The sequence below is a fragment of the Bufo bufo genome, chromosome 5 (genome assembly GCF_905171765.1).
Source record: "Bufo bufo chromosome 5, aBufBuf1.1, whole genome shotgun sequence".
Taxonomy (NCBI): domain Eukaryota; kingdom Metazoa; phylum Chordata; class Amphibia; order Anura; family Bufonidae; genus Bufo; species Bufo bufo.
Window position 1 is genome coordinate 35591517 of NC_053393.1, and position 20652 is coordinate 35612168.

Sequence of the window (20652 nt, forward strand, 5' to 3'; positions counted from 1 at the left end):
TTTTCTGATTTCTCTGACCTGCGCACTGAGATGGAAGCACGTGCTCAGTTCATTCCTTCAACTGCCACTAGCTGCAGCAGGAAGGACACGCCCTCTGAGAAAGGACACGTTCCCTAAGCCGACACCTTGAAATTAATCTAGCAGAACAATTGGAGCAATGAATGGGGAGATCTCTGGATCCATGTGAGGTGCAGGGCTTAGAAAGAGGTTGCCATGGACTAGCTTATGTGCGATTTTCATTTTTTTACATAATTTATGGGATAGCCCTTTTAAAGATAGATACACTGTCACTTTTTCATGGCCATTTTGGCATCAGTTTGTTCATCCATTTTTTTGGCCATCTATCAGTTTTTAAGGGCCATTTTGTTAAAAACGGCCATTAAAAACGGATCATTACACTGGGAGCGTGATGTCCTACTGCCTCCAGTGATTAGCAAGTGTCTCCCCACATGTGCAGGTGTTATTTTTTATTTTAACCCTGAAAGACCCTAGTGCACTCATTTTTAACGCCCATTAGATGGGTGCACTCTTGACTACACGGCCATTGATTTCAATAGGGTCCATCTGGCCATGAAATGGCCAAAAAATAGGACATGTCCTATTGTTTGATGGCCGCTATTCACTGGCTGTTAAAAAATTGCCACGTGAATAGTCCCATAGACTTTCACTGGTTCTGAAAACGGCCGTGTGAATAGTCCCATAGACTTTCACTGGTTCTGAAAACGGCCGTGTGAATAGTCCCATAGACTTTCACTGGTTCTGAAAACGGCCGTGTGAATAGTCCCATAGACTTTCCATGTGACGGCCGTTTTTCACATTCGTATGGACGAGGTCTTATCCTGTCATGCTGCCTGTCCCCTGCTAACCAAGAAGTAGGAGACCGACCTACACGAGAGAGACACATCTGCATAGGAGTTGTAGAAACAAAACGATAGGAAATTCTTTATCAAGACCCAATCGCAAAGTTACTTTATTTTCCAATTTTAGATGGAGAAGTAAAAATGATTGGTGCCTTTCAGAATGTTTTCTCTATCTGAGATGTTAATATTGGCGCCGTCGTGACCCTGATGTCTCGTTGAGTTTAGAAATGAGAACTTTTTTCTGCTTTTATGTTCAAGAATGTATTTTTCCGTTTGACCTAAACTTGGAGATCTCTCTTCGATAACTGACGACTGTAATTTATCTTCAAAGATTAGGCAATGGTAATTCTGATGCCAAAACCACAGAGGAAAAGTTTCTGAAATGTTATGTTCGGCCAGTGAAGTCATCTGACATGTTTTATAGCTCTAATGTATCTAAAATGGATAAAATTAAACAATGTTGCAGCTCCTGTACAGACCCTTGTGTCTCCATGGCTACAGACCACAAACAGACTTTTGTGTAGTCTGATCCTGCAATAGGATATTCAATAAATGTCAGATCAGTGGGGGGTTCTGACTGCTGGAACCCTAAAAGACTGGTAAAGGGGGGACCACAGAGGTCCTCTGAGCCCATGCCCCTGTGGATTCTGATTTCATTTTTGAGAAGCAAGATATATCTATTACATGGCTACCAGGAGCCAAAGGGGCATAGTGATCGGAAAAGTGCTATCAATATCCTGTAAATACAGTATAATTAGTGGAGTTCCCCCTTTATCTGGCTTTTGTTCAGATCCACATCAATGGTCAGATATACTGCCCACAGCCAGGTGTAACAGGTTGATATTTGCCGATCAGATCCTTTCATTCATCCATGATCAGCGGTGTCCTACAGTATCTGCCTAAATTTAAATGCTGGTCCGAGTTTTGGCAGCACCTGGCTGTCCTTAAATAGGCAGCTGGGCTCAGAAGCCAGGTCTTTGTGTTGGGATCTGGGAGCCTTGTGTCTGGATGAAGGCTTGCTACCTGTTTGGCGTGAAAACAGGTTGGTGCTGCTATCAGCAAGGACTCTGAGGCAGTATTGCCGCATGGTGTGAATTACCGCCAACACCGCAAGGTGACTTTTTGTTTTATTATGCTTGTTTTGTCACTTGCCTAAAATGTGAATAAAACACTGAACGGTTTGATCCAAAGAACCTGTTGTTGCCTCTATACTGCGTCCGCTAATCCTGTCTACCAGAGCGAGTCCCACAGCAGCTACTTTTACACTTGCGTCGTCGTTTTCCAGTACTGCGATCCGGCAGAGGATCTCAATACCGGGAAACAATGTTTCCGTTTAGTGTTCATGCATTCTGAATGGAAAGAGACCTGTTCAGGATCCATCCGTCCGTTCTGACGACATTCTGTTTTGTCACCGGACACAAAACCCATGCAAGCTGTGGTCCTGTGTCCGGTTATAAAATCGGATTAGGCACTGAAAACAATGTAAGTCAATAGTGGCGGATCCGTTTTTTTTAGGAGCCTAAAAAAACTGATCTCTCACCCATTGATTTTCAATGTATTAGTGACGGATCCGTTTTGATTTCATACAACTGCATCCTAATGGAACGGATGCATCCTGATGTGCAAAATGTAAACGGATCCGTGTAAATAACAACGCAAGGGTGAAAGTAGCCTAAGAAAAAGAGCGAGGATAATTCACAATCTGCGTTAAAATGGATGTCCCAAGAAAAATATTTCGCAGTTTTCAAACCAGCACCTGGACCTAAATACTTCTGTAATTGCACGTAATTAAAACCTTTTGTATAGCCAGTAGGGGTGAGCGAATCGGGCTTCGGATCCAAGATCCAAAATCGATTCATTCAAAAGCTTTGTTTTAATGTTGCGCAAAGACCTGTCTCCGCATAGCATTAAAATGCATATGCTTCGGCGAGGGAAAATTCGTCAAGTCCGAAGTCGCGCGAGATTTTGGTAAATAACTTCAGCATTCGATTCTACGACTTTAAAAACATGTTAAAACAGGAATCCGAAATCGGCTTCGGTACCTAAGTACCAGCCAATACTGAAGCCGACTTCGGATTCCTGTTTGAAAATGTCGTAGAACCGGAGCCCGGTGTTATTCACTTAACGGATTTTGCCCTGCAGAAGCCCATACATTTTAATGCTCCGTACAGCATTCAAAAAAAGTTTTTGAATGAATCGATTTGGGATCTTGAATCCGAAGCTCGATTCACTCACCCCTTATAGCCACTGAGCTATTCAATAAAATGTATCTGTATAGCGCCACCTGCTGTTTTTTTGTTTCTTATTTCTCTGTCCACCTCGCTGAGGTGGACGCACATGCTCAGTTCCATCCGTCAACTGTCTTCTGAGCTGTGATAGAAAGACAGCTGCAGCAGAAAGGACATGCCCACTGAGCTGTGATAGCTACAGAGCTACAGGATACACCCTAAGAAAGGACACACACCCTGAGCTGTCAGCATGATATAGATCTAGCAGAGCAATGAATGGGGAGATCTCTGGATCCATGTGAGGTACAGGGCTGGGTCTAGCTTTGCTAGAAAGAGATTGTCTCATACTATATGAGGTCTGATTTTAATTTTTTTACATTAATTATGGACATTTCATTATAATGAGGGATGAGCGAATTTCATATTTTGAAGTTCGGGTTGTGGTATAATCTGAATTGCGTTATGAATTCCGTTACCAGGGACCATAACACAATTCCATGACGGAATGCCTAACGGAATGCCTTTTGAGGCATTCCGTTATTCATTCCGTCATAATAGAATTCTATGGCCTGCATAACGGATCCGCCCCCGGTTCCCGTTATGCAGGAGAGGACTCCAGCATAGCGGAAACGGGGCGGATCCGTTATGCAGGCCTCAGACTTCTATTATGACGGAATGAATAACGGAATGCCTCTAAAGGCATTCCGTTAGGCATTCCGTCATGGAATTGCGTTATGGTCCCTGTTAACGGAATTCATAACGCAATTCAGATTATACCACAACCCGAACTTCAAAATATGAAATTCGCTCATCCCTCATTATAATGAATGAGCGTCTATCACATGTACAGTCAGAGTGACTGCTGAGAATTGTGAGTATCTCAGAAGCTCTGTAACCACTGAGTATCTCAGAAGCTCTGTAACCACTGAGTATCTCAGAAGCTCTGTAACCACTGAGTATCTCAGAAGCTCTGTAACCACTGTGTATCTCAGAAGCTCTGTAACCACTGAGTATCTCAGAAGCTCTGTAACCACTGAGTATCTCAGAAGCTCTGTAACCACTGAGTATCTCAGAAGCACTGTAACCACTGAGTATCTCAGAAGCACTGTAACCACTGAGTATCTCAGAAGCTCTGTAACCACTGAGTATCTCAGAAGCTCTGTAACCCCTGAGTATCTCAGAAGCTCTAACCACTGAGTATCTCAGAAGCACTGTAACCACTGAGTATCTCAGAAGCTCTGTAACCACTGAGTATCTCAGAAGCTCTGTAACCACTGAGTATCTCAGAAGCTCTGTAACCACTGAGTATCTCAGAAGCACTGTAACCACTGAGTATCTCAGAAGCTCTGTAACCACTGAGTATCTCAGAAGCACTGTAACCACTGAGTATCTCAGAAGCACTGTAACCACTGAGTATCTCAGAAGCTCTGTAACCACTGAGTATCTCAGAAGCTCTGTAACCACTGAGTATCTCAGAAGCTCTAACCACTGAGTATCTCAGAAGCACTGTAACCACTGAGTATCTCAGAAGCTCTGTAACCACTGAGTATCTCAGAAGCTCTGTAACCACTGTGTATCTCAGAAGCTCTGTAACCACTGAGTATCTCAGAAGCTCTGTAACCACTGAGTATCTCAGAAGCTCTGTAACCACTGAGTATCTCAGAAGCACTGTAACCACTGAGTATCTCAGAAGCACTGTAACCACTGAGTATCTCAGAAGCTCTGTAACCACTGAGTATCTCAGAAGCTCTGTAACCACTGAGTATCTCAGAAGCTCTGTAACCACTGAGTATCTTAGAAGCTCTGTAACCACTGTGTATCTCAGAAGCTCTGTAACCACTGAGTATCTCAGAAGCTCTGTAACCACTGAGTATCTCAGAAGCTCTGTAACCACTGTGTATCTCAGAAGCTCTGTAACCACTGAGTATCTCAGAAGCACTGTAACCACTGAGTATCTCAGAAGCTCTGTAACCACTGAGTATCTCAGAAGCTCTGTAACCACTGAGTATCTCAGAAGCTCTGTAACCACTGAGTATCTCAGAAGCACTGTAACCACTGAGTATCTCAGAAGCTCTGTAACCACTGAGTATCTCAGAAGCACTGTAACCACTGAGTATCTCAGAAGCACTGTAACCACTGAGTATCTCAGAAGCTCTGTAACCACTGAGTATCTCAGAAGCTCTGTAACCACTGAGTATCTCAGAAGCTCTAACCACTGAGTATCTCAGAAGCACTGTAACCACTGAGTATCTCAGAAGCTCTGTAACCACTGAGTATCTCAGAAGCTCTGTAACCACTGTGTATCTCAGAAGCTCTGTAACCACTGAGTATCTCAGAAGCTCTGTAACCACTGAGTATCTCAGAAGCTCTGTAACCACTGAGTATCTCAGAAGCACTGTAACCACTGAGTATCTCAGAAGCACTGTAACCACTGAGTATCTCAGAAGCTCTGTAACCACTGAGTATCTCAGAAGCTCTGTAACCACTGAGTATCTCAGAAGCTCTGTAACCACTGAGTATCTTAGAAGCTCTGTAACCACTGTGTATCTCAGAAGCTCTGTAACCACTGAGTATCTCAGAAGCTCTGTAACCACTGAGTATCTCAGAAGCTCTGTAACCACTGTGTATCTCAGAAGCTCTGTAACCACTGAGTATCTCAGAAGCTCTGTAACCACTGAGTATCTCAGAAGCTCTGTAACCACTGAGTATCTCAGAAGCTCTGTAACCACTGAGTATCTCAGAAGCTCTGTAACCACTGAGTATCTCAGAAGCTCTGTAACCACTGAGTATCTCAGAAGCTCTGTAACCACTGAGTATCTCAGAAGCTCTGTAACCACTGAGTATCTCAGAAGCTCTGTAACCACTGAGTATCTCAGAAGCTCTGTAACCACTGAGTATCTCAGAAGCTCTGTAACCACTGAATATCTCAGAAGCTCTGTAACCACTGAGTATCTCAGAAGCTCTGTAACCACTGAGTATCTCAGAAGCTCTGTAACCACTGAGTATCTCAGAAGCTCTGTAACCACTGAGTATCTCAGAAGCTCTGTAACCACTGAGTATCTCAGAAGCTCTGTAACCACTGAGTATCTCAGAAGCTCTGTAACCACTGAGTATCTCAGAAGCACTGTAACCACTGAGTATCTCAGAAGCACTGTAACCACTGAGTATCTCAGAAGCACTGTAACCACTGAGTATCTCAGAAGCTCTGTAACCACTGAGTATCTCAGAAGCTCTGTAACCACTGAGTATCTCAGAAGCTCTGTAACCACTGAGTATCTCAGAAGCTCTGTAACCACTGAGTATCTCAGAAGCTCTGTAACCACTGTGTATCTCAGAAGCTCTGTAACCACTGAGTATCTCAGAAGCTCTGTAACCACTGAGTATCTTAGAAGCTCTGTAACCACTGAGTATCTCAGAAGCTCTGTAACCACTGAGTATCTCAGAAGCACTGTAACCACTGAGTATCTCAGAAGCTCTGTAACCACTGAGTATCTCAGAAGCACTGTAACCACTGAGTATCTCAGAAGCTCTGTAACCACTGAGTATCTTAGAAGCTCTGTAACCACTGAGTATCTCAGAAGCTCTGTAACCACTGAGTATCTCAGAAGCTCTGTAACCACTGAGTATCTCAGAAGCTCTGTAACCACTGTGTCAGCCGCAGTCCTCCAAAGCATCTATAGCATACATGGCGAGCACACAGCCTTATCTGATCTCGCCCCATCACAAACACCAGGGTGTGGAAGAAACCATCCTCTGTACAATGCTTACAGGAGAGAAGCGTAGCTTATTCTGCTGATCTGCTGACCACAGGCCGTGCACTACTGCTCATTAATGTCAATACCCCCCAGATTCGTTGCTTTCTATGTAAAGGATGAACGTGATGAGTGTGCGCAGACATGACTGCGGCTTTACATACGGTCAGCGTGTACATGCATCATATCTCTACATTGCTTATAGAAATGTCCTTGACAGGGGCGTCCCCAGGTCAAAACAGTCAGGGGGGCCCCGAATGTTACGGCCGCTGTCTATACAGCTTGTATCGCCGTTCTTAATGAATTGCCGCTTAGGCTACTTTCACATTAACGTTTTCAATTCCGCTATTGAGATCCGTCATAGAATCTCAATAGCGGAAGAAAAAGCTTCAGTTTTGTCAATGGGGACAAAACTGAACTGAATGAAAAGGAATGCACCAAAATGCATTCCGTTCCGATTGGTTGCGTTCCCATCGTGGAAAGGATAACTGCAAGCAGCGTTTTTCTGTCCGCGATGTGGTGCGGAGAAAGACGGACACACAATGCAAGTCAATGGGGACGGATGAAACCCATATGCCCCAAAAAACTGCAACTTAATAGTGGACTCCTGTCTACGATTATTTATGGCAAACAACAAAAACGAAGACCACTTCTCCTGGTTCTCAGAGACGAAACATCTTAAGTAAGTCTCCAGACTCTGATTAGTGCGCTCCGTCTGTCCGTTCGACTGAGGATGAAAAGCCAAAGAAAAAGACAGTTGTACCCCCAGTCTAGTACAGAACGCCTTCCAGAATCTGGACACAAACTGAGTCCCACGATCCGAGACCACGTCAGAGGGAATGCCATGGAGATTCACAATGTTGTCAACAAACATTTGTGCAAGTGTTTTAGCATTAGGTAGGCCAGACAACGCTATAAAGTGCACCATTTTACTGAAACGATCAACTACCACCAGAATAACTGTCTTTCTTGACGAATTAGGCAGATTAGTGATCAAATCCATAGATAAATGAGTCCATGGTCTGGACGGGATGGGCAACAGAAGTAGAGATCTGGAAGGCCGAGTATGTGTCACCTTAGCACGTGCACAGACACTACAGGCCGACACATAGTCCTCAACACACTTACGCAACCCCGGCCTCCAGAATCTACGAGAGATGGTTGGCAGTGGATCTGCTCCCAGGGTGTCCCGTAAGAACCGTACAATGATGTTCCTCAAACACCTTGTGACGCAATTCCGATGGTACAAACAATTTCCCAGAGGGGCAAGAATCCGGTGCGTCTCCCTAGGCCTCTAACACCTTCACCTTTAGGTCAGGGTATAGAGCGGATATTACCACCAGTGATGGCCAGTTCGCAGTGTTCGCCAGAGAACACATGCGAGCTGCGATCTTAACTTACAAGTCCGGCGATGCACAGGTAAGCCCTTACCTGTGCCTGTGCGCGAGCCGGTCTGAAACAAATGCGGTCACCGGGAGCAGGCAGTTCCGAGAACAGCCGCCGGGGCCTTCATCTGGCTGTTCTCGGAACTGCCTGCTCCGGGTGACCGCATTTGTTTCAGACCGGCTCGCGGCACAGGTAAGGACTTACCTGTGCATCGCTGGACTCGTGAGTTAAGATGGCAGCTCGCATGTGTTCGCTGGCGAACACTGTGAACTGGCCATCACTGATTACCACCCCTTCTGACAGGATACGACTCGGATTTTCAAAATCACCACCTCCAGGAAAACTACGTGAGAAGGCATCTGCCTTGACGTTCTTAACCCCAGGACGACTCCAGGTAAGCCCGGTTTTTGTGATCTGTGAACACCATGATCAGATGAATCGCCCCTTCCAAACAATGACGCCATTCCTCGGAAGCCAACCTAATAGCCAGTAACTCCCTGTTACCCACATCGTAATTTCTCTCTGCGGAAGAGAGTTTTTTAGAGAAATTGTCACATGGATGCCATTTACCAGGTGACGGGCCCTGCGATAAAACTGCTCCTACCGCCACCTCGGACGTGTCCACTTCCACAATGAAAGGTTGTGATTCATCCGGCTGCACCAATATAGGGGCAGAAGAGTAGCACTCCTTAACTGCAGAAAAGGCTCGCAAAGCCGAATCAGACCACACTGAGGCATCCATCCCTTTCTTAGTCATGTCAGTTAAGGGTACTTTCACCCTGTCGGATTCGTCCTGCCGCTATTTTGCCGTGCCGCCGGACTGCCGCTCCGTCCCCATTGACTATAAAGAGGACGGGTGCGGAGCTCCGGCACAGCACGGCAGTTCGGGGTGAGAGGCCGCCGGACTAAAAAGTTGGACATGCAGTACTTTTAGTCCGGCGGCCTTTCGCCGTGCACTGCCGTGCTGCGCCGGAGCTGCACCCCCGTCCCCATTATAGTCAATGGGGACGGAGCGGCGGTCCGGCGGCACGGCGAAATAGTGGCTGGACGGATCCGACAGGGAGAACAGCCTGTCGGATCCATCCTGCCGCTAGTGTGAAAGTAGCCTAAGGGTTTCACCACTGTCGAATATTTCTTAATACATTTTCGGTAATGATTGGTGAACCACCAAAAAACGCATAAGAGCCTTCAGATTTTCGGGTCGATCCCAGTTCAATACAGCTTGGACTTTCTCCGGATCCATTGGAAAACCTGAAGGCGACAACAGGTATCCCAAAAATTGCACCTCGTGTAATGCAAAAACACACTTCTCTAACTTTGCGTACAATTTATTATCTCTTAGGATCTGTAACACCTGTCTTACGTGATCCTGATGTATCTCCACGTCTGTAGAATAAATTTGTATGTCATCCAAATACATGACTACAAACCTTCCCACCAGGTGATGAAAAATGTTATTCACAAAATACTGGAAAATCGCAGAACCATTGGTCCATGCCCGAAAGGCATGACCAGGTTCTCGAAGTGACCCTCAGGAGTATTGAAAGCCATCTTCCATTCATCCCCTTCCTTGATCCTGACCAGATTATACTTACACTGCGTGCAGAATTATTAGGCAAATGAGTATTTTGACCACATCATCCTCTTTATACATGTTGTCTTACTCCAAGCTGTATAGGCTCGAAAGCCTACTACCAATTAAGCATATTAGGTGATGTGCATCTCTGTAATGAGAAGGGGTGTGGTATAATGACATCAACACCCTATATCAGGTGTGCATAATTATTAGGCAACTTCCTTTCCTTTGGCAAAATGGGTCAAAAGAAGGACTTGACAGGCTCAGAAAAGTCAAAAACAGTGAGATATCTTGCAGAGGGATGCAGCACTCTTAAAATTGCAAAGCTTCTGAAGCGTGATCATCGAACAATCAAGCGTTTCATTCAAAATAGTCAACAGGGTTGCAAGAAGCGTGTGGAAAAACCAAGGCGCAAAATAACTGCCCATGAACTGAGAAAAGTCAAGCGTGCAGCTGCCAAGATGCCACTTGCCACCAGTTTGGCCATATTTCAGAGCTGCAACATCACTGGAGTGCCCAAAAGCACAAGGTGTGCAATACTCAGAGACATGGCCAAGGTAAGAAAGGCTGAAAGACGACCACCACTGAACAAGACGGGGCCAAGAAATATCTCAAGACTGATTTTTCTAAGGTTTTATGGACTGATGAAATGAGAGTGAGTCTTGATGGGCCAGATGGATGGGCCCGTGGCTGGATTGGTAAAGGGCAGAGAGCTCCAGTCCGACTCAGACGCCAGCAAGGTGGAGGTGGAGTACTGGTTTGGGCTGGTATCATCAAAGATGAGCTTGTGGGGCCTTTTCGGGTTGAGGATGGAGTCAAGCTCAACTCCCAGTCCTACTGCCAGTTTCTGGAAGACACCTTCTTCAAGCAGTGGTACAGGAAGAAGTCTGCATCCTTCAAGAAAAACATGATTTTCATGCAGGACAATGCTCCATCACATGCGTCCAAGTACTCCACAGCGTGGCTGGCAAGAAAGGGTATAAAAGAAGAAAATCTAATGACATGGCCTCCTTGTTCACCTGATCTGAACCCCATTGAGAACCTGTGGTCCATCATCAAATGTGAGATTTACAAGGAGGGAAAACAGTACACCTCTCTGAACAGTGTCTGGGAGGCTGTGGTTGCTGCTGCACGCAATGTCGATGGTGAACAGATCAAAACACTGACAGAATCCATGGATGGCAGGCTTTTGAGTGTCCTTGCAAAGAAAGGTGGCTATATTGGTCACTGATTTCTTTTTGTTTTGTTTTTGAATGTCAGAAATGTATATTTGTGAATGTTGAGATGTTATATTGGTTTCACTGGTAAAAATAAATAATTGAAATAGGTATATATTTGTTTTTTGTTAAGTTGCCTAATAATTATGCACAGTAATAGTCACCTGCACTCACAGATATCCCCCTAAAATAGCTAAAACTAAAAACAAACTAAAAACTACTTCCAAAAATATTCAGCTTTGATATTAATGAGTTTTTTGGGTTCATTGAGAACATGGTTGTTGTTCAATAATAAAATTAATCCTCAAAAATACAACTTGCCTAATAATTCTGCACTCCCTGTATAGGGGGCCTTAAGTCCAACTTGGAGAAGACCTTGGCACCAACAATCTGGTTAAACAAATCAGGAATTAAGGGAAGGGGTAAGGATCCCGGACAGTAATCCGATTGAGTTCACGGAAATCCAGACATGGCCGAAGACCTCCGTCTTTTTTTCTTTAACAAAGAAAAACCCTGCTGCCACTGGAGACTTTGAAGGTCTTTGTCCATTAGCCAAACTCTCGGTAGTATACTCTCTCATGGCCAGTCTTTCAGGTCCAGAAAGGTTATACAGCCTAGATTTGGGCAACTTAGCTCCGGGAATAAGGTTGATAGGACAATCATATTCCCGATGCGGAGGTAAATCCTGGGATCCACTGTCAGAAAATACATAGGCAAAATCAGATATAAAAGAGGGTAATGTCTTAGTAGTTAATACAGAAAAAGATGTATTCAGACAATTGTCAACGCAATAATCTCCCCAATCCAGAATCTGTCTAGCTTGCCAATCGATGGTTGGATTGTGCTTGCTTAACCACGGCAAACCCTGAACCACCGGAGCAGGGAGACCCTCCAACACAAAACATGAGATAAATTCCTGATGAAAGTCACCCACTCTTAATCTGATATCATGCACCACTTGAGATAAACACTTCTGAGCTAGAGGTGCAGAATCAATAGCAAAAATGGAAATGTTTTTCTCTAATGCACTTGGAGACAACCTGTGCATATGGACGAACTGAGCATCAATCAGGTTCCCCCCAGCCCTGCTGTCGATAAATACCTTAATCCGGAGAGACTGTGATCCGGTCGGCAGAGAAAAAGCCCAAGACTGAGCATCCCCCTTAAGCAAGGAAAATACCACACCGACTTGCTGTTTCTCATCCCCAGAGTGTGAACGTAGCCTAAAATACAGTTTGCACGCCTCTCTAAACAAAATGAAATTATCACGTCCCCCAGAGAATCTGTCCAAGGGGGCAACTTTAGGCTCCAGATAGGCCTGGTCTCCAAGTCTGGACTCAACTTTATTTCTAGACTATCCAAGTTAACTACCCTTTTGCACTGCTTCGGACGGCCACGTCTGGGATCCAACCGTATCCAGGTAAGGAACACCGTGACAAAGTGCTACACAACATCTACAGGGATATTGTGGCCTATTTAACACCACTCTGGCCTTTCTACCCTGGGTACCAACACTACCATCTACAAAGGGGACTCCATGTCCCCGTTACTTAAATGCAACTGGCGTCACGTTTACTTGCTCTATAAGATGGACATATTTCGTAGAAACCTCCTAAGGGGCAAAAGATCTCCCAGATGTATACAGTGACTCTACCAGATAAATAGTGAGTGCAGCTCTGGAGTATAATACCGGATGTAACTCAGGATCAGTACAGGATAAGTAATGGAACGTATTTACAATATGACTCAACTTTTCTTGTAGATTTCATCTTCTGTTCATGTGATAATGATTTCAGAGATAGATGGAAACAGTAGAAGTAACTCAACAGTACAGCTACTTACACAAGCACTGATCATCGGTGAGATCCATGTCAGTTTCCGTCCACGTCAGTTTCCCACCAGAGTTGTCAACACAGAAATACTTGTTTGTTGCAGTATCTCGCTGGGACGGGAGGAACTGTCCCCGATAATCACACCGTAGACCTCGCTCGTTCCTCCGGCAACTGGTGACACCTAATACATAAATACAATATATAGTATACACTAAATATCAAGTCCAGAGGACTTACTTATTATTTTAGACAGGACAGTCATGAAGGGGTTGTCTGGTCCAGAAATAATTATTTAAATGTTTTTGGTTAATAGGGGGTCTTACATTTCGGAGCCTCATCTATTACCCAGAGCAGAAAGTGTCTACAAATACCATCTTACTCCGGTGGATACAGCAGGTGCCTTCATGTCACAGCTATCCTATTGAGTTCAGTTAGAGCTGTGTAATACTTCATTTCCCCTGCGGTGGCGCTGCAGGGAAATAGAACACTTGCTGCTAACTTCCTCCACGGATTGCAGCTGATCGATGGGGGTCTCAGCAGCGGGACAGCGTTGTTTCCCGAAAATTCCTTGGTCATCAGTGGAGGAGACAGCTGCACAGTACGGGGAAGAGCGATGGTTAATGCCATTTGGATAGCACAAGCTGCTGCCCAAAAATGATAACTTGGTGTCCGCATGAAGGATCGCGATCGTGATGAGCGGAACCTTTATACCAGCAGAAAATCAGGAACGAGTGGGAGCGACCGACTCCCCTTACATCATGACAAATGACGCAAGGGGATCCGGTCTCCGCCACAGTCAGTGATTGGCTGCAGCGATGTCACACCGGATGTTTACAGTGAGGGAGCCCAGCGAAGGATCGCAGGCCGGGAAGAGGAGAAGGAGCGGGAAGCCAGAGCCAAGAAGCGGGTAAGTCATCTTCTCTTAACAGGTCCTGCTAAGTGGGGGTTGCATAACCCCTTTAAATCATCATTTCTGGGCGGCAGATCGCAGGTACAAGGATCTCACTAGACCGAGCTGCTTGAACTCCCAACAATACTGTTATAATCTGTGGTGAGTAAAGGTTCAGCTCTTGTGCAGCGCCCCCACAGGAGAAACTGAGTATGACACAGCGTCCATTAGAATCAATGGACTGCATGCGTAATGCACAAACATGCCGGAAATTCCAGGGTAAGAAATAGGTTTGTGACTAGAGATGAGCGAATCGAAGCTGATAAGGTGGAATTCAGGAAAATTTTGATTCGCAATGAATGAGAATTTCCTCGCACTTCGTGGTAACGAATCGCATTCTGGCGGCTACATGTGTGAGGACTGAGGACATGGGGCAAGGAACTCTGGGAAGGTGGGATCACCCAGATTGACATGCATGCATGCAGCCAATCAGCAGCCAGTCAGCCCTGAGTTGTCACAGACCTATAAATACGGCAGCCATTTTAGATTCTGCCATTTTCCAGCTTTCTGAGTGCAGGGACAGATGTGAGAAAGCGCTGGGGACATCAACTGGAAAAATTTGATTGTGCCCAAAAAAAAAATATGAAAAAAGGATTTATAAGTGCAGGGAAAGGATAGGGAGGAATCATTTCACAGCATCTCAGTGCAGGGAGAGACATCAGAAGGCGCTAGGGACATTGATAGGAAAGTGATTTACAAGTGCAGGGAAAGATTATTTGGGGATCCAAATAGCCATTATACAGCTCTGTCATTCCAGCTACTTGTTGTTGGGCTGCAAGTGTTATGTTGGAAAGCCTTTAGTGGCTTAAATCTGTGGAAAAAGAAAAATATATACGCACTTCATTGCTGCAGTTTTTTTCTGGTGAAAGCGTATAGGGGCGTATTTCAGTAAAAAAATAAATATATATACACACTGCACTGTTGCAGTAATTTCTGGTTAAAGCGTATAGGGGAGTATTTCAGTACTACAAGAAAAATATATACACAGTTCACTGTTTACATTTTTTCTGGTGAAAGTGTATAAAGGCGTATTTCAGTCCTATAAGAAAAATATATACGCAGTTAAGCGTTTAAATTTATTTTGGTGAAAGCGTATAGGGGCATATTTCAGTAAAAAAAGAAAAATATATACAAACTGCACTGTTGCAGTAATTTCTGGTTGAAGCGTATAGGGGCGTATTTCAGTAAAAAAAGAAAAAATATATATGCAGTTCACTGTTGCAGTTATTTTTGGTGAAAGCATATAGGGGCGTATTTTAGTACTACAAGAAAAATATATACGCACTGCACTGTTGCAGTTATTTTTTAAAAATATATACGCAGTTTACTGTAAGTTGTTTCTGTTGAAAGCGTATAGGGGCATATTTCATTAACAAAAGAATAATCTCTACGCACTTCACTGCTTAATTGTTTCCTGCTGAAAGCGTATAGGGGAATCTTTCTGTAACAAAAAGAAAAATCTATACAAACTTCACAGATTAATTTTTTGCTGGTAAAAAAACGTATAGGGGCGTATTTCATTAAAAAAAGAATAATCTATATGCACTTCACTGCTTAATTTTTTCCTCATGAAAGAGTATAGGGGCATTTTTCTGTAACAAAAAGAAAAATATATACGCACTTCACAGGTAAATTTTTTCCTGGTGTAAGCGTGTAGGGGTGTATTTCATTAACAAGAAGAAAAATCTATATGCACTTCACTGCTTAATTTTTTTCCTGGTGAAAGTATATAGGGTCGTATTTCAGTACTACAAGAAAAATATATTCTCAGTTCACTTTTGCAATAATTTTTGGGTGAAAGCGTATAGGGGCGTATTTAAGTAAACAAAAAAAAAATATCCGTCGCTTTTAGGGGTATTTTAATCCTTTTTATATATTTATTTCATCTAAAAGTATATCAGGCAGAGAAGTGCCAGGCCATGCACAAGGAGTGGCAGAGGCCTAAATGTTTCAGGAACAGGCAGAGGTCGCAGCAGACTAAGGCTACTTTCACACCTGCGTTAGGTGCGGATCCGTCTGGTATCTGCACAGACGGATCCGCACCTATAATGCAAACGCTTAGATCCGTTCAGAACGGATCCGTTTGCATTACCATGAACAAAAAAAATATATATATATTTTTTTTTTTTTGTACATGATAATGCAAACGGATCCGTTTTGACTTTACATTGAAAGTCAATGGGGGACGGATCCGTTTGAAAATTGAGCCATATTGTGTCAACTTCAAACGGATCCGTCCCCATTGACTTACATTGTAAGTCTGGACGGATCCGTTTGCCTCCGCACGGCCAGGCGGACACCCGAACGCCTGCTGAGCGGAGCGGAGGACAAACGGTGCCAAACTGATGCATTCTGAGCGGATCCGCATCCACTCAGAATGCATTAGGGCTGGACGGATCCGTTCGGGGCCGCTTGTGAGAGCCTTCAAAGGGAACTCACAAGCGGAGCCCCAAACGCTAGTGTGAAAGTAGCCTAAGGGGTCGTGGCAGCAGGAGTCGCAGCGAGAAGCCTTGAGCTCCCGGTGTCATCTAGCGGTCGTGTCTTGACCAGCAACCCAGCGGTTCTTGGTAAGTTAACTCGGTCATCCACTTAATCCCAAGTGACCTCAGACACCCCCAGCCAACAGTCGGTGGGTTCGTCAGACACAACCCTTAGTTGGCATGGCCCGGGAGCAGGCCCTGTGCCCTCACCTGTCCTCAACGTGCCTCTGTCCTTTGCTGTTCCATCACCCACAGAAGTATTGTATGCTGTGGGCTCAGCTCCACTATACAGCGAGGACGAGCTACTAGAGGACAGTCAGCAGCTACTGGCCAGCCAAGATCTGGAGGAGACATCCTTCGCTTCCTCCGGTAGGCGGGCAAGTAGTGATGAGGAGAGTGGCGTGGGAGCTGGTGTTGCGAGCGGTCAGGCTCCTGACCCAGAGACCGTTGAGGAGGACATCAGTGATGTGCAGACACTACTCAATGATGATAAAGCCGATCGCATTTGGGAGCCGGGTGAAGAAGGGGCTTATTCATCATTAGGAGAAGAGGGTGGCAGCTTGCCTGTGAGCCAGCGTCGGAGCCAGCAAGTCGACAGGGTGGCAGCAGTGGGAGGTCGGGAGCCAAACGGGGACGGGGTCGACCACCTGCTTTGCAGCAGCCTACCTGCCCAGGAAGTAGTGGTGCAGGGGTTCATGGAGGCAGCGGCGGTAGCAGTCAGTCAGTGCGGACTCTTGGGGGGAAAATCACCTACTCTGCGGTGTGGCAGTTTTTTGTGAAGCCGCCGGAGGAGGTGAACATGGCCATATGTAGAATATGTGGGCAGAAGGTGAAGTGTGGCCAGGGTGCCAATGTTGGCACTATGGCCCTGGGTCAACATATGCAGCGTCGACAGCCAGTGGCCTGGGAGAACCGTGGCTTCGATGTGGTGGTCCAGCCTGCAGCAGAAACCGGTGCATCACCCAGTAGCACGCACCCGGTTTCTGGCAGTCAAGGCTCCACCATCTTAGCCAAAGGGAGCTGTCTTTCCCTCCCATCGTCTGCTGGTCCTGAAGCTCCTGCTCCTCCTCGTCAGTCATTCCATCAGCAATCGATCACCGAAGCGATTGCCAAGAGACAGCAGTATTCGTGCACGCATCCAACGGTGCAGAAGCTGAATGTGCTCCTGTCCAAGTTGCTGGTGCTGCAGTACCTCCCTTTCCAAGTGGTGGACTCTGCACCTTTCATAGAACTGATGTCTTGTGCCGAGCCGAGGTGGAGAGTCCCAAGCCGTCATTTCTTTTCACAAAAGGCAGTACCAGCCCTGCACAAATATGTAGAACAGAAGGTCGGCCAGTCCTTGAGCCTGTCGGTGTCTGCCAAAGTGCATGGCAGCGCCAACGTGTGGAGCTGTAACTACGGTCAGGGACAATACATGTCCTTTACGGCCCACTGGGTGAATGTAGTTCCTGCACAGTCACACCAGCAACTTGGCCAGGTCACGCTGCTTCCGCCTCCACGTTCTCATGCTGTTGGTCCTGCAACAATGTCCGCCTTTGCCTCCTCATCCTCCACTGTGTCCTCAGCCTCCACTGCAAGGACAATTCACAGTGCCCCTCCAGCATACCACATGTGCAGGGAACGGCAGTGTCAAGCTGTTCTGCACCTGGTTTGCCTTGGCGAACAGAGTCACACAGGGGAGGAACTGCTCCGTGTGATTCATCAAGAAATTTAATCCTGGCTTTCTCAGCGACAACTCAAAATCGGAACCATGGTGACCGACAACGGGAAGAACATGGTGTCGATACTGCATCAAGGAAGGCTGAGCCATGCGCCCTGCATGGCATACGTGTTCAATCTGGTTGTCAAGCGGTTCCTAAAGTCTTCCACCCTACTGAAAGACATCCTAAAAATGGCAAGTAAACTTAGCATGCACTTCAGCCACTCGTACACCGCAAAGCACACCCTCCTTGAGCTGCAGCAGCAGAATGGCATCCCCCAACATAGGCTGATATGCGACAATCAATGATTTCTTGATGATCCAAGCAGACAGGAGTACTCCCCTGTGTAACTTCGATGTCAGCCAGTGGCAGCTCATGCGTGACACCTGCCGTTTGCTCAGGCCCTTTGAGGAGGCCACGTTATTTGTCAGTCGCCAGGACTACAGGATGAACAACATCATTCCACTGGAACAGATACTGGTAAATCTGTCTGGTCAGGGGACTAGAGACGTGGCGCCTAGATCTCATGGCCACATGAGCCCTGTGGGGGCTGAACTGGAGGAGAAGGAGGAGGACATTAATGCACAAGCAATGTGTAGCCAAATGGGTGTTTTTTCTACTCAGCTGACAGGAGAGGAGGAGCAGGAGCAGCGAGAGGAGCTACAGGCCGATAAGGAAGACGAGGCAGAGGACCCAGGCACATTGTGGCAGTATGGAGTGGAGATGAAGGCAGGGAGTCTCTCCGAGTCACTTGCACAAATGGCCCGATGCATGCTGACTTGCTTGCTTAGTGACAGCCGAATTGTCACCATTCGGCAGAGGGATGACTACTGGCTCTCCACCTTGTTGGACCCTCGCTACCGGTCCAGAATGGGGGCTTTTTTTTTTACACCCACTGAAAGGAAAGACAAACTGAACTACTACAGACACATCCTATGTAGTCAGTTGGCCGCTGCCTATCTGCTCCATCGTCCATCCTCTCGCAGGTCTGACCGGGGGGGCTCTCTGCACTCACGTTCCACTGCCATGGCTGCTGGTGAGGGGTGGGGTGGCAGGAGCAGTATCAGCTCCATTAGCAGCAGCCTGAGCCTTCAGTCGCTGATGAGCAGCTTTCTTCACCCATATAGTGCAGAAACTACTCACCAGCAGCTAGACCTGGAGCAGGACCTAAACAAGCAGGTGGTGGCATACTTGGAGTGCACCCTGCCACCCCACATTGAAGATCCGCTGGACTACTGGGCAGCCAAACTGGATTTGTGGCCGCAAGTAGCAGAGTTTGCCCTGGAAAAGCTGTCCTGCCCGGCCAGTAGTGTGGCATCAGAGTGGGTGTTTAGTGTGGCGGGGGCCATAGTTACTCCAAGGAGAACTCGCCTGTCCACCCAAAATGTGGAGAGACTGACCTTTGTCAAGATTAATCAGGCGTGGATCAGCCAGGATTTTCAACCACCAATGCCTGATGCAGCTGACTAGATAATCCATGCTGCCTCACCAAAACCTTGAAAAATGAGACCGGTTTCTTCTGGCTACCTCCCTCCGCTACTACTCTGATGCTGCCACCCGCCTGATGCCACACATCTGATGCCAAGTGCTCCTTCTTTCATCCACCTTTGTCAGCGGGTACTGGTAATGCCACCCACCGCCCCACTCTGTCACCAGGCCACTGTGTGGCCTCCTGATGCTGCCACCACCTCCAGACTCTGTCATTGTGCTACTCGTAGGCCTCCTCAAACTGCTGCCAAGTCAAGACTCTGTCATTGTGCCATTTTGTGGCCTCCTCCTGATTCTGCTTCCACCTCCAGACTCTGTCATAGGTCCACTCTGTGGACTTCTCATGCTGTTCCCACCCTCCCCACTTCATGACTGGGCCACTATTTTGCCTTTCGGCCTGGCTGACATTGTCATTTATTTGACCCTTCTTCTGATCGATCAGCAGAAAGGAAAAATGAGACGCACAACAGATCCTGTCTGTGTAGGAGCTGTAAGGCCTGTATGGTCCCATCAGAATTGGCTTGTGATTTGGTAGCCAAAATCAGGAGTGGGTACAAAACACAGAAGACATGCAAATATTCCATTCACGTGTCATCTCTGTTTTGGATCCACTCCTGTTATTTTTGCATTCGCAATACTGATGGATTATTGAGAAAACGCTGACCGAGTGAAGGCGGATACTGCACAGACAGGATCCGTTATTTGGGGGTTATTGTTCTGACGGATCAGAGGAAGGGCAAAATAATCAATGTCGTCAACACAAACTTACTGCTGACATCCTCTCCACTCTGTCGGGGGGGGCTCTACTTGTATAAGCGTGTAATAGAACAGGTTCTGTAGACATCTATGTGGAATCAGCTGACGACGGTGTAAAAGGAGTGCGCTTCTTCTTGGCGCTAACATCGACCTGTAAGGCTGAGTTCATACTTGAGTTATTTGTTCAGTTTTGGCCCCGTGACTGCCCAACTAAATGAAGTGTGCAGTGATTCTAGGAGCGACGCCTGTCATCTGCATGTCATACGGACTCACAGTATTATTTCACTACCACAGCAGACTCCCTATGCGTGTTACTGCAAGGCACAGTGTTCTACACCACTATACAGGCTCTCTGCAGCCAGGAAGTTTTTAACTAAATTCGCCGCAAATAAATTCGGTTTGAAGCAAATTTTTTCCAAAAATTTGGC

The 20652-nt window shown here is 46.2% G+C and overlaps 1 protein-coding gene across 1 annotated transcript in view; it reads right to left on the reverse strand.

Annotated features, from left to right (window-relative positions):
- The window catches only part of TG (thyroglobulin), a 174274-nt gene that overhangs the window by 110855 nt on the left and 42767 nt on the right, over positions 1–20652 (reverse strand). Inside the window, 1 exon segment of the mRNA XM_040433830.1 lies at positions 12862–13032. Within this exon segment, the coding sequence (XP_040289764.1) occupies positions 12862–13032 (171 nt within the window).